The following is a 12,950-nucleotide window of genomic DNA, read 5'->3' as shown; positions in this document are numbered from 1 at the left end:
GTGGCATGCGTCACCCACTCAAACATTCATTGAGTAGCTACTACATGTAGATCAGGGATTATCTTTATTTCATTCGGGGGAAGTAGTACTGAAAATTTGTTGTGAGAATGGAGGAGGGTTTTATTCTGCTTACAGCAGAACCTCATTAATGCCCCATCCCCAATGTTTCCTATTTCTGGACTCTCTCTGACTATACAACCAATTAGAGGACTGGTTCTCCTTCTTCAACCTCTTGCCTTACTCAGTTTTATTCTGATCATCCATTAATTGCTATTAACTAGTATGTGCTTTAAATTTGCATCTGCACAACAGTTATATCTTTGCTTTAGTAAACAAGATCACCATTTGGAAACACTGCTCCAAAATGAGAATACAGAGAATCAAATAGAATGACATCAAATAACACCTCCTCCCTGGACAGCTGTGTCCTTATATAGAAACACTGTTCAAGTGATGTAGAAGGCCAGGGAGAAAATACTACTAGGTGATCACAGCCTAGTTTCAGAATGGCATTTCAGAGAAGGCATTTTAACACTGAAAAAAGGAGAGCCATGATGATGGCCCTTTAAACTTAAATGATGCCACTTTCAACTTACTACATTTAGTTTTATGAAAAACAATTTCAAGGATATATTTACAGGGTCCATTTGAATAGATACAAAGACTCATGTACATTCTATTCACTGATATCTACAGAATCACATCACAGAGATTGCACACTGTGTCTACACACATCACATTGAAACATACACATGCTCTTCAAATCCTCAAAGACATATATAACAATTTAAAATATCAAAATAAAACAATCTTCATTCTTTTAAAAAAACTTGTAAATATTAGATACGTATGAATAAAGTTTGAACTAGATTATTTAGTCTTCTTTAAATTGAGCCTTTTCTTTAAAAACACGTGTCAAAGTGAAGTATCATAACAACTACGGAGGCTTCTAAGGACATTAAAGTTAGTTGATTCTGTTTGTTAACAGTATGAAAACTGCCCATTCACAAGTCCTTCCACTATTTTCAAGACCATATTCTAAAATCTAAGCCAATTTATTTTCATGTTAATCTATATTATGAAGGTAACTTATTAGAGAACACATAAATAGCTTTTACCAGGTCCTGATTCATTATATTCTAATAAGCTTAGGACTACAATGAGATATCACTTCACACTCACTAGGATGGCTATTGAAAAAAAAAAAAGAGGAAAATAATTATAGGAGAGGATGTGGAGAAACTGGAACCCTTGTACATTGTTAGTGGCAATGTAAAAGTGCAAGCCACTGTGGACAATAGTTTGGCAGTTCCTCAAAAAAACTAAACATAGAATTACTATACGACCCAGCAATACTCAAAAGAATTGAAAACAAGTATTCAAACAAATACTTGTACACAAATGGTCATATGGCAGCACTATTCACAGCAATCAAAAGGTAGAAACAAACCAAATGTCCATCAATGGATGGATAAGCAAAACGTGGTATCCATAGGCTATGGACTGAATGTCTGTGTCCCTCTAAGATTCATATGCTGAAGCCCTAGTCCCCAGCGTAATGGTATTTGGAAGTAGGGCTTTTGGGAGGTAATTAGGTCATAAGAGTAGAGCACTTATGAATGGGATTAGTGGTCAATAAGAGACATAAGAGAGGTGATCTCTCTTTACCATATGAGGGTACAGCAAGAAGGTAGTAATCTGCAAACTAGGGAGTAGGCCCTCACCAGACACTGAATCTACCAGCACCTTGATCTTGGACTTCCCAGCCTCCAGAACTGTGAGAAATAAATGCTTGTTGTTTAAGCCACTCAGTCTATATTTTGTTATAGCAGCCTGAACTGATTAAGACATGATATAGCCATAAAAATGAATGAAATACTAATACAAGCTACAACACAGATCAACCTTGAAAATGTCATGCTAAGTGAAAAAAGCCAGACACGAAAGTCACATTTTATATGAAACATCCAGTTTTGGTAAATCCAGAGACTCCTGGAAACAGGTTGATGGTTGCCAGGGGTTGGAGGAGGGGGTTAATGGGGAGTAACTGATGAATGGGTATGGAGTTTTCCTTAGGAGCAATGAAAATGTTTTGGAACTTGACAGAGGTGGTAGTTGTACAACACTGTGAATATACTAAATGCCACTGAATTGTTTACTTTAAAATGGTTCACCCTCATGAGAATCTTATCTCAAATTTTAAAAAAGCTTAGAAATTCATAAAATAACAAATTTAGTTGTTTTTAAATTTTATTTTCTTTAGTAATAATGGAAAATTATTAGCCAGTGACTAAAGAATGAAATATAATTACTTTAAAAATGGGGCATGTGAACAGTGAAACAGAATCCCAGATTTTTAAATCTGATCACATAAAAGGTTTAAGTAGTATCTTGATTTTGAAGATACAGGTGCACTGCTCACACACACTGAAGAGTATGTACCAAATAGGTCTGAACATAAGGAGAAGTACTCTCTAAAATGTATCCATCATAAACATCATGTCATATTTGGGTTTCTACCAAGTTGCTCACTTAACAAGGGGATTTCTTGATGCGGGTATTTTGAGAAACAAGGTACTTGTTGGAGAAGACACAGAGTGTGAGGAAAAAACCCTCAGTCAATGTTGGTTTGAGAAACTTTAAGGTCACCTGACGGAAGTAGTAGGAAAAAAAAAGGGGGGGGTAGGCAAAGAAATTTAACATTAACTTAGTAGTTTCTGATATTAAGGCTCCATAATTCCCAGTGCTAGATGTCACTATATACAAAAGCCTTTTAGAGACCACTTAAAAAGCAATCCAACAAATAGTTATATTGTACAGATAATAAACATATACCTACAGTACAAAAGAAAAAAATTAATCACCTTGTGTAAAAGGGTATTTGTACAACTTCCAATGGTGGCCTTATATAGATTCAAAAAGTGCCTCATATAAAAAAATTTAGGTGATGTACCTAAAAAACTATGATAGATGGTTCAAAAAGTAGCTCTATTGGTTACAAATAGATAGATGCAAAAGATGCATATAGAGTTTAAACAAAATTATTTTATGAAATTTGAGATGCAAAATTTCTAAATTATATTAAATTTATGAAATATATAATTTTAAATACATTCAAGTTAATTGAAAAAACCCTTTGAGATCTTCTTTTTTTTTTTTAAGATTTCATTTTTCCTTTTTCTCCCCAAAGCCCCCCAGTACATAGCTGTATATGTTAGTTGTGGGTCCTTCTAGTTGTGGCATGTGGGACGCTGCCTCAGCATGGCTTGACGAGCGGTGCCAAGTCAATGCCCAGGATCCAAACCAGCGAAACCCTGGGGTGCCGAAGCGGACTGTGCAAACTTAACCACTTGGCCATGGGGCCAGCCCCTGGGATCTTCTTAATGGGAAAATAGAGGATACTTTACATTCAAGGATTATCAGTATACACATTAGAAACAAGATTGAAAAGAGCTACATCATAAAATTCTACAAGTGATTATTTTGGGATTGTGACTTTTTTATCTACACTACCATTGTATTTTAAACATTTTCCTCAATCTACATGCATTACTCTTGATTAAGACAATAGCAATAAAAATTAAGTTTATTTTCTGAAGCGGTCAAAAACTTACATGACATGGAATCACAGAATCTTTGCTCTGAAAGAGGCCAAGAAGAGTCTCCCAGTCTAACCTCCTGCCAAACTGGAGTAATCTTACCTACAATATTTGACATCATCCAGTTTTTTTCTGATACAGAGATCAATGTTTTGAAAATAACTTGTTCCACTATTAAACAATTAAAAACTTCACTGATTCATCAATAATTGTACTCGGTCTCTATTTGTGCCAGAAGCTGAGGTCTTTATAGTAAGCCCAAATGTGTACTGCTCTCTAATTTTCTGCTACTATTTTCAGTTTTGCAATCTGGAGAAATAATATATGTCTACTCCTTTCTTTAGAAGATAATCTTGGAGGTATTTTTAGACAGCTCTTAGGAATCCCTTAAGTCTTCACTTTCCAGGTTCTATATTCAGTTTTGCTCCTGTGTATAACCTACCCACCATTCATTAATATTCTTCTTAAAATGGCATAGTCAGGCCTAAAACAACATTCCAAATGATTTCTGATCAGCCCTAAATAAAATTAATAGTCCTAGGATATCCAAACATTTTTTCTTTTATGAATGTAATTTAAGACTGCATCAGCACTGCCAGTAGTTATATAACATTGACAGTTTAAGATTATAGTCAATGGGATTATCCAAGTCTATTTTACTAGAAACTTAGATCTTCCAAATCTACAGCTTAAAGTAATGCATTTTTCCATAGTCAATTTTAGAAAAGTTGAAATATGTGGGGAAAATTCACCTTAGAATAAAGGAAATAATCTATTTCCTGATCACAGAAAGCTTTCCATCCCCCTTCTATATTTTTAGCTTGAAAAGCTTAGTAATCAGTCAATCAATCAACTCTTTATTGCTTGTTTTACTTATAAGGAATTATACACTTAGGTTCAGTTTAAGAAGAAAAATCATATTATCAGAGGCAGTGTGGCTGACTGATTGAATCACTTAGGGTCTTAATCAGAAAGAAAAGTGAACACGGAAGTGGTGAAGAAATAATGACTATTTCTAAGTCTTTTAGAAACCATGAATACACAAACTCAGTTTTCCTTTCAATATTTTCTCAGCAGGAGCAATGGTGCCAAGCTGCTGGGGTGATGAGAATTTCTCTATCTACATCTCTTATCTAAGTTCTAAGAAAGGATATAGGACTCCAGTTCTCCCCGTTTGTAAGACATCTGAATTTATACAAATACAGCCACCAATTTATTTCCAGGTGTAAAAAGCTTGATATAAATCCTTGGAAAGCAAGGAATGCTAATATTCTAAGTGTCAGATACAAACCTGAAGATTAAACTGTACATCAGTCTTATTAGTGAAACCTCTATAACTTCTCATGTGCCAAGATTTATTATAATAACCTGCTAAAAATTAGAGAAGTTATGGCTATTTGAAACATTTTATCTGCCACTATTTTGTTCAACACCATAAGAGCAGTAGCCTATTAAGTGGTTAGAAAGGATGTTTCCTACCTGCATAAGTACTTAGTACTTTTGTCCTACACAGATTTTTACTAACAGTGTCACTTCACAACCATGTGTAGCTTTCCCAGAACTAAGCATGTGGAATTACCTTGAGTGGTGAAGTTGAAGAGTGCAGGTGTGTCTCGCCCATTTGGTAGTTTGACATTTGGGTCCCGTAATTCATCAAAAAATGAATGTGCACAAGCTTCCAGTGGTGTCAATCGGGCAGTTGGTGTATACTCCAACAGACGGCTACACAGTGCAATTGCCTCCGGTGGAGTTCGGGGTCGGAAGACCTGCAGTACAAAGAAAGGGAAAAAACAATTAATGTTCTATTGTAAGAATCTTAGCAAATTATCCTCTGAGTACTGAGTTAATTCCCACCACGTACAAAAACACGGTTGCATTTGTGAAAGGAACCTTCTAGAATGAAAAGCGTTAACTGCATATGATTCACCACCTGGGGTGAACTGATAATTAAAGACTATGTGAGAAAAGCTCAGAGGAAAAAACTAGGGGAAATGGAAAAAAATCTACATATGCTAATAACAAAGCAGTAAATCAAACATGCACGCAAAATATGACAGGCACCAGAGAAAGGCTGGGTTCCGGAGGCAAGCACAACTACAGGAATATAAAAAAAATTTTAAACTTTTGACTGCTGTGGCAGTAGATGAAAAGTTGCCTCTTTTGTATTTTTAGCAGAACAACTGTAGACAATGGATGGCCCTTTTCAAATTTGGGAATCAGCATCTGTTTACTATAGGTCTATAAATGTTAAGGATTTGGTATTACGTCTTCAATAAACAGAGTCTTTCATTATTTGAAGAAATTCTTGAATACCCAGAATTTGACAAAACGTCAAATGTTTTCTCAAGTAGCTGTTATCATGAACCTGGTCAGATTACTCTCATTTGAATGAATATTCAATGAATATTCTAGGGTTTTCATCAGGGAGAGAGAACCGTACTTTTCATTCAGAGCCATTAACTCACAAAAAGAGTCAACTGAAGGCTATTTTAAAGCAAATGCAAATAAATCCATTTGCTTAAAGGATAGAAAGCTTTCTGTCCATCTATGTCTTAAAATTCCTAATCAACACATAAAGCAATGAAAATATACTTTGTTCTAAATTATGGACAGTTAAAGAATAAAAGCAGAAGGGGGAAAAACAGAGCAGATGGACAGAAAGCCTTTGAAACTAAAGAAAAATGAAACATAACCCTTGATAGGAAGAACACAGAATCAAACTGGAGGTGTGTAGTGGCAGTGGTGGAGGTGGGCAGACATATGCAGACGTCTATCAATGGTACAAGTGAGGGAAGGACATGGAGATTGAGACAAGGCGTGGAGGAGCCTGGAAGACTAAGGTTTCCTAGGGAGAATGGCTCAGGTACCATCTGGCTATTCACTCAGGCTGAAGGTAGGAGAACTAGTTACTACTATAAGCTTATTAGATTTCAAGAGATTATAAGAGTACTTTCTACAGTGAAAACTTTTTTTCGTTTGTTTTTACACAAAGTTTATTATTAATAAAGATATTTTCCATGGAAATTCAGAAATTGGTTTGAGTAGGATCTTAGGAATTTATTTTAGAACATTAAAAGTCTCAGTCAATTTACTTGGCTACATTAGAAAACTCTCTGTAAGGTAAAAAACTGCTTTATCTTTATTCTTTTGAGGGATCATACTTGCTTCAGTCAAGGAAACCATTGTATTATTTGAAATGTTTAGATCTTCTACTGTTCTTGGTCATTTTCCCCTCTCCTGCTCCCCTGCCAGGTCCATAATAAACTCAGAAGGTAAAAGAAAATAGTGAGTGGGCAAAATCAGAAAATTTTTCATAAAAATATTAAGCAGTACTGACATATTTTATCTCTGAGGGAAGTCTGCATTTATCTGACAGCATATGGATTTATTTTGCTAGCCAGTCTAATCAAAAGTGCTTCTGCACCAATATGGGAGCACATAAGCAGAATTAAAAGTACCACCAAAAGCAGAAATAATTATCTCCTGCTAACATTCAAATGTAGGGTAGCTGGACAGTGAGGGTATTTTAAATGAAAAAATTTCATGTTATATCAATGAGGATTTTGTGTTAAAGTTACTAATAGACTAGCATTGTAAGCTTATTTTTGATTGTTTAAAAAAGAAAGTCATCCACATCTTTTTGGTATCTTACTGGCTACAAGTGACCATCCATGTGGGTACTAAAACACATTAGATTATTTTGCCAGGGAATCCTAACTCATGGAACCAAAGAGTTAAAAACAATAGAGAAAAGAACTCATTCCAAGAGCCTACGCTAAAATCAAGTCTTAACCTGCCTTTGAGAAAAGTATCCATTATTACTTTAAACGCTATCAGAGTTTCCTGATGAGAAAAGCCTTGGTTCAGTACTCTGTGGATGAAGGCTAAGTGGAAAATTATGTGGGGTCAAAACTCAGTGTCTCCCAAAGTTCAGATTTCTGAGCATAATACAGGGTATGGTAGCATGCAACTTCCAAAAATTACAGGCCAAACTAGAAAACAGCTCTTCTGAAATATCCTTGTGTCTAAAGAAAAGGAAACCAATAACTACTGAAATTTGGCTTTTAATAAAGAAGTTTCTGCTGCCATTTCATTGCCTACTCATTTAAATTGCCTAACACAGAACTTTTGGTTCTGTGGATCTTTGTCATTATTTATTCTTGTAAAAATATTTTCAAACACCACAATTCCTAAACTTCAGTCTAGAAGTCAATAAATCACTCAGGAGACTGACAATCTAAATATACCATAAGCCAAACCTATATCATACAGTGAATGAAAAAAGAAATTATAGTGACCTACATCGTTTTTACTATTACATTTCAAGAATGAATAACTATTCAGTCTTTCAAAAAAGGTTTTACCCCTAGTTTTATAGACTTGCCCTGAAATTTTCGGAAAAAAAAATTAAGTACATACCCGCACTCCTGAGGTGAAATGTCCTGTTCCTGACGAATCCTAAAGATGATAATGCAGTGAAATAATCCAAACAGGGGAAGTCAATCCAAAAGAGAATAGTCCAGCAAGGAAAAATATATCCAATGTTATAAGAAATCCATGGTGTGGGGGGGGACATAGAAAATGTTTATACAGTTATAAACTTTAAACATCAGTCTCCACAGTAGCAAGTCCAAGTTTTAAAAATTATTTCACCACAGTGTATGCAAAAAAATTTTTGATTGCGCAATGGTGAGGCACAGTAAAGAAACATTTTTATTTTAGTTTATTATGTTCCAATGCCAGTGCGTTTATTAAAAAAATACAAAACCAAAAAAAGTTAAAATCAAAATGAAATCTATAAGTAAAGTTCCCAAAGTAAAGTGTTTGGTCTTCTAAGACCCGGATTCACCATCCATTGACATGGCTGGGAGGGGGCAGATGAGCCTGCTTTTAAGATATGAGTACCCATTATACTAATTTTTCTCTATTAATGCATTCCAGTTACACAGTATAAACATTTTTTTTGCTAAATTATTAGTGATGAGAGCAAAGTAATAAATATATTTAATTAATATTACTATAGATTTCAAGCCAGATATTTTCAATTTGTGTGAGCTAAGAAGGATCAGGCCACCGCGGATTATTCTGCATTTTGGATTGACTTCCCTGCTAAAAGATATTTGCTGGTGTTCTCATTATCTTAGGACTCTTCAGGAAATTGACATATCGCCTCAGGAGTGAGGGTATAAACTTACTTCTTCTACAGTGGGCTGTGCCCCTCATACCCTTGCACCCATTACTTAGAAAAAATAAATATAGAACATTCTTTCCTTTTTTGGAAAAACTCATTGAAAAAATCCTACATCTTTGAGCACTACAAATTCAACACAGTTCCATCTGCAAATATGCCCAATTCACCCACCAAAAGCTAAACAAAAATATATACAATAAACAATACAACTAAGGGACAGTCACAGTTATAGGTGACATGCATAGTAATGTACACCAACACCTAGGCACAACGGAGCCAAATATGCAAGGGAGGTATGTAGGGTCTATTATGTCTAGGTATTGAGAACAAAAAACGGCAGAACTCACCCGTAGCTGTGAATTCCCTCGGCTATTCTAAGAGAATTTAACATTCTTTTAGGATAGTTTCCAGTGGGGGAATTAAATATTTTGCAAACATAAATAATCCGCGGATTACTTTTAGTCTGCAGACTAAAATTTAGTACACGGATTAAACTCCGGCCCAATAGAATAAAAATCTCTCATGAACTAAATAAAACACAACCAGGTGGACAAAAATAGAAAACCAGACTAAAAAAACTGAGAGCACAAAGTAAGACTCAAGTGGGCCAACTAACAATTAGTGCGCAGACTAAATATGGCCAGCCAAGTAGGTCAGCAAGGCCATGAAGAGCCCAAAACGCCCCCTTATAAAAACTAAAAACAAAAGTAAATAAAACAAAACAAAGCAAAAAATAAACGAAAGAAAGAAAAGAGAAAGAAAAAATTGAAAAGAACCAAAACACTGACATGAACTTTTAAGTGATTCAAATACTACCTCACCTGTGCAGCAACTCATTTTCTTAAATTGAGACAAATGAACTCTCATCACAAATACCAGTCCATAGAAGAAACTAACAGAAAAAATTCATTTTTTTCAAAATGAAAGTCTCAGTGGTATTGAACAAATGCAAATGAGTCCTTAAATGAAGAATTATTCAAAATAAATTTGCATTTGGATAACTCAAAAATGAGAGACATAATTTTCCCCTTATATGTCCTAGAATAGACTTTTGCTATCAAATATCAAATTTCAACCTGGAGCTAACTGTCGTATGACTGAATCTTAAGCCCTTTAAAATAACCATTCATATATACCATACCAAGGCCTATGGTCGATTCTCATAGCATCAGCTCTCAATAATTCTACTGTATTAAACAGCCAACCAGAGCAATGTAAAAATGCCTATGGGCAATGATAATTAATCTACGGAGAACACAGAACAAGTGCTGTGCCTGTTCTGAACAGCTACTCCTCCCTAGTTTTCATTGTGATAAATGTACAACACAGACACTGTTCTTTGGTTATGCACAAAACAGACAAGCACTCAATGTTAAAAACCAATAAACCATGAACACACCTAAAGAGCAACCCCAAGATTGGCTCTCAAGTAATCTATTAATCACCTAAAATTATTTGAAATTTGTAAACCTAAATACAAGATTAAAAGTGAGACAGTGCTATGGATTTGTTCACTAGTTAATTATGTTAATTAGCCAAGTTAATTAACTAAGAAAAGATCTAAGTCTACTTAAGTGCTCATATGTAGTACCTAATTCCTAAGAAACACAAACATCCCTTCCTTAGCCAAGACAGAGCTAGGATTCAATAAATTTCAGCTATTAATTAAAAGGCTTATTAAGTTTTCCTGAGCTCTGCTATATATAAGAAATAAATGTGTTGATATCAGCATTTAACTACACAGTATAATTTTTCGCTCTAACATCATTCACGGATAAAATAGTACTATAGGCTACACAAAAGTGCGATTTACCAAATGTCCACTTATCCAATTTAATCTCTCGTTGTTCATAAAATAAGTACTGTAGTAAGGATGACCTTCTTAAGAATACTGGAATATTTCCTTTTCATCCACACCGCCTCATCTTAAGGGACAGTCAGTCCCCTAGGCTACAACAATCCCTAACTTCATCCACACTTAAGCAAATCCAAATCCTCCTTCAACAGTCCCTCCTCCCCCTTCTATCAACCTTTAAGGAGGCTTCCTTTTTCCCTCCACCACTCTCACTGGAGATCTGTCTCATAATACTTAAGAGCCTGTGAAACACCTTTGAACACGTATAGCACACCATCAAGTATATGGTTACATTTTATCTTATATTATTCAATACTTGCTTCAGCTGAGGCAGTTACATCACCTGTAAGCTTTTCAAGGACAAGGACTATATATTTTATTTCTTTTGCATCCTTTATGGCATTCAGCACAGCACCAGTTACATAGGAGATATGGGTTTTAAAGAACATACGATAAATTTAAAATAGATTTTTGCCTTCTTTTTCAATCCACTCCCAAGCCTATCCTCTACTGCCCACAAGCGATCTTGAATCTTATGTCGTAGTATTCTTTTTCATATTATTACTCTCACATATGGATTAGCCAACCTAGTAGGTGGATTTCAAGGTGTATAGTTTCCAGCAAAGAAATGGGAGTATAGCCAGTATAAACAGAAAAGTGAGGAAGTCCACTCACACAACAAGAAAGATGTTAGAAAAGAAGTGACTATTCTAGCACCAACAAAGATACAGAGAAATTCAGAAAAAATGTAGAAAATTCAGCAGAGAACATAGTGCATTTATGAGACAAGTGATAACGGATTAGTATAATGCTCAGGGCAGAGAGGGTTTAGTAATAATACAGAAACTGATTCACCTAAGCAAAATAACAAAACAGACAACTGGCAATTTTAGGAACCAAGAGAAATTTCCAGCACGGTTTTATGCTTTCTGGAACACACGTGAGTAAAATGAGTAAAGCAGAGAGACCAGAAAACATAAATTGAGTGGACTTGCATAAAAAGAAGTTTGACAGCAATCTTTGTTTTTGTGCTCTCTAGGCCCCACTGAAGGCATTTTTGGTAATGTGTTAAACTATAGTTAGAACAGGTAAGTTTATCAAGTGAAAATCTTGTATTGAAAGGCTCAGAAAAAAATGTAAGATTATGAAGAAAGTCTTAAAAAAACAAGTATAGAGGGGTATTTTTCTTTAGCTTTAAGTAAAGAGAATAATAAAAATAATAACTTGTTCAGTCTAGTTTGATTCCTTTGATAGCTGAAACGATCTCAGAATTCAATTTTCTGGAAATACTAGTATTCATTTATTTTGAAGAATGTGGACAGTGTTCTAAGAAATCAGGTATGTAAGGACTGATTTTTGTGGAGAATGCTTTCTGGAATACTTAACCAATGATCTATGGTCCTACATATCCTACAGATACTTAACTATTATGTAAACCTATCACGCATGCCAAAAACTGAGCAAGAAACATTGTGAAGTAATTAATACCCATTTCACGATTACCATTACACAAGAGAAATTAGGAACTGCTGTAATACATATGGCATGACCTGGTAGATACTACAGGAGTTATGAGGTGGGAAGAATCACGGAGAGCTGGGATAATTAGAAAATATTTCATGGGAGAAGTGAGATCTGAGGTCTCCAGAAAAGGTTAAGACTTGGTAAGTAGAGAAGAAAAACATTCTAAGTGAAAAAGAGACACTGGCAAGAGGTAGAAACAATGTGGCTTCTCTAAGAACAGTCAGGAGAACATTTTGTTCGATCAAAAAATTCAGCATGACTGCACGGCCCCTTTGAAGCCAGCTCTAAGCAAGACAACATTCACCTATGTAGCTAACATATTAAACAGCCCTAATCCAACGAAAGAGATCAGGGCCTTTGGGATTCTAATCCTTCTGCTGACCAGATATATCACTTATGAATTTCATTACTCTGAAAGAATACACAAACATCTGTGTTAAGTAACTGACCTCCTACGATTATTTACTACCAGGATAAAGGGGGAATACTTGTCTTAAGGAACTTTAAACAAAAGTTTAGCAGAATCAGTTACTCAAAATGGGGAAAAAAACTCATACATCTATTACAACATAACCTTATTAGAAATCCATAATCTACCCTAACTACAGACTAGGCTTTTAAATTCTTTGCCCAACTGGGTGGAGGAGGTGGAGAACCTGGGAAAGAGACTGAGTTCAACTGATGAGATGCCTCAGGGAAGGCCAGGAGAAGGACAAGAACTAAATCTCTTGCTTTTCTGGAAAGGAAAGGTATAAATGATTAGGAACCGAGTGACCGCAGA

The 12,950-nt window shown here is 35.3% G+C and overlaps 1 protein-coding gene across 7 annotated transcripts in view; it reads right to left on the bottom strand.

Moving 5' to 3' along the window:
• GSK3B (glycogen synthase kinase 3 beta) overlaps positions 1-12,950 on the bottom strand; it is a 203,063-nt gene that overhangs the window by 21,103 nt on the left and 169,010 nt on the right. For 4 of the 7 annotated variants that reach the window (XM_070583829.1, XM_008514624.2, XM_070583830.1 and 1 more), the window contains exon 9: positions 5,179-5,365. In XM_070583829.1, coding sequence (XP_070439930.1) covers positions 5,179-5,365 — 187 coding nt within the window. Of the gene's footprint in view, positions 1-5,178; positions 5,366-8,018; positions 8,058-12,950 lie in introns of all 7 variants that reach the window. The other 3 variants (XM_070583828.1, XM_008514623.2, XM_070583825.1) reach the window with 1 other exon arrangement.

This window comes from Equus przewalskii, chromosome 18, assembly GCF_037783145.1.
Source record: "Equus przewalskii isolate Varuska chromosome 18, EquPr2, whole genome shotgun sequence".
NCBI classification, from domain to species: domain Eukaryota; kingdom Metazoa; phylum Chordata; class Mammalia; order Perissodactyla; family Equidae; genus Equus; species Equus przewalskii.
This window is presented reverse-complemented; position numbering and strand designations above follow the sequence as displayed.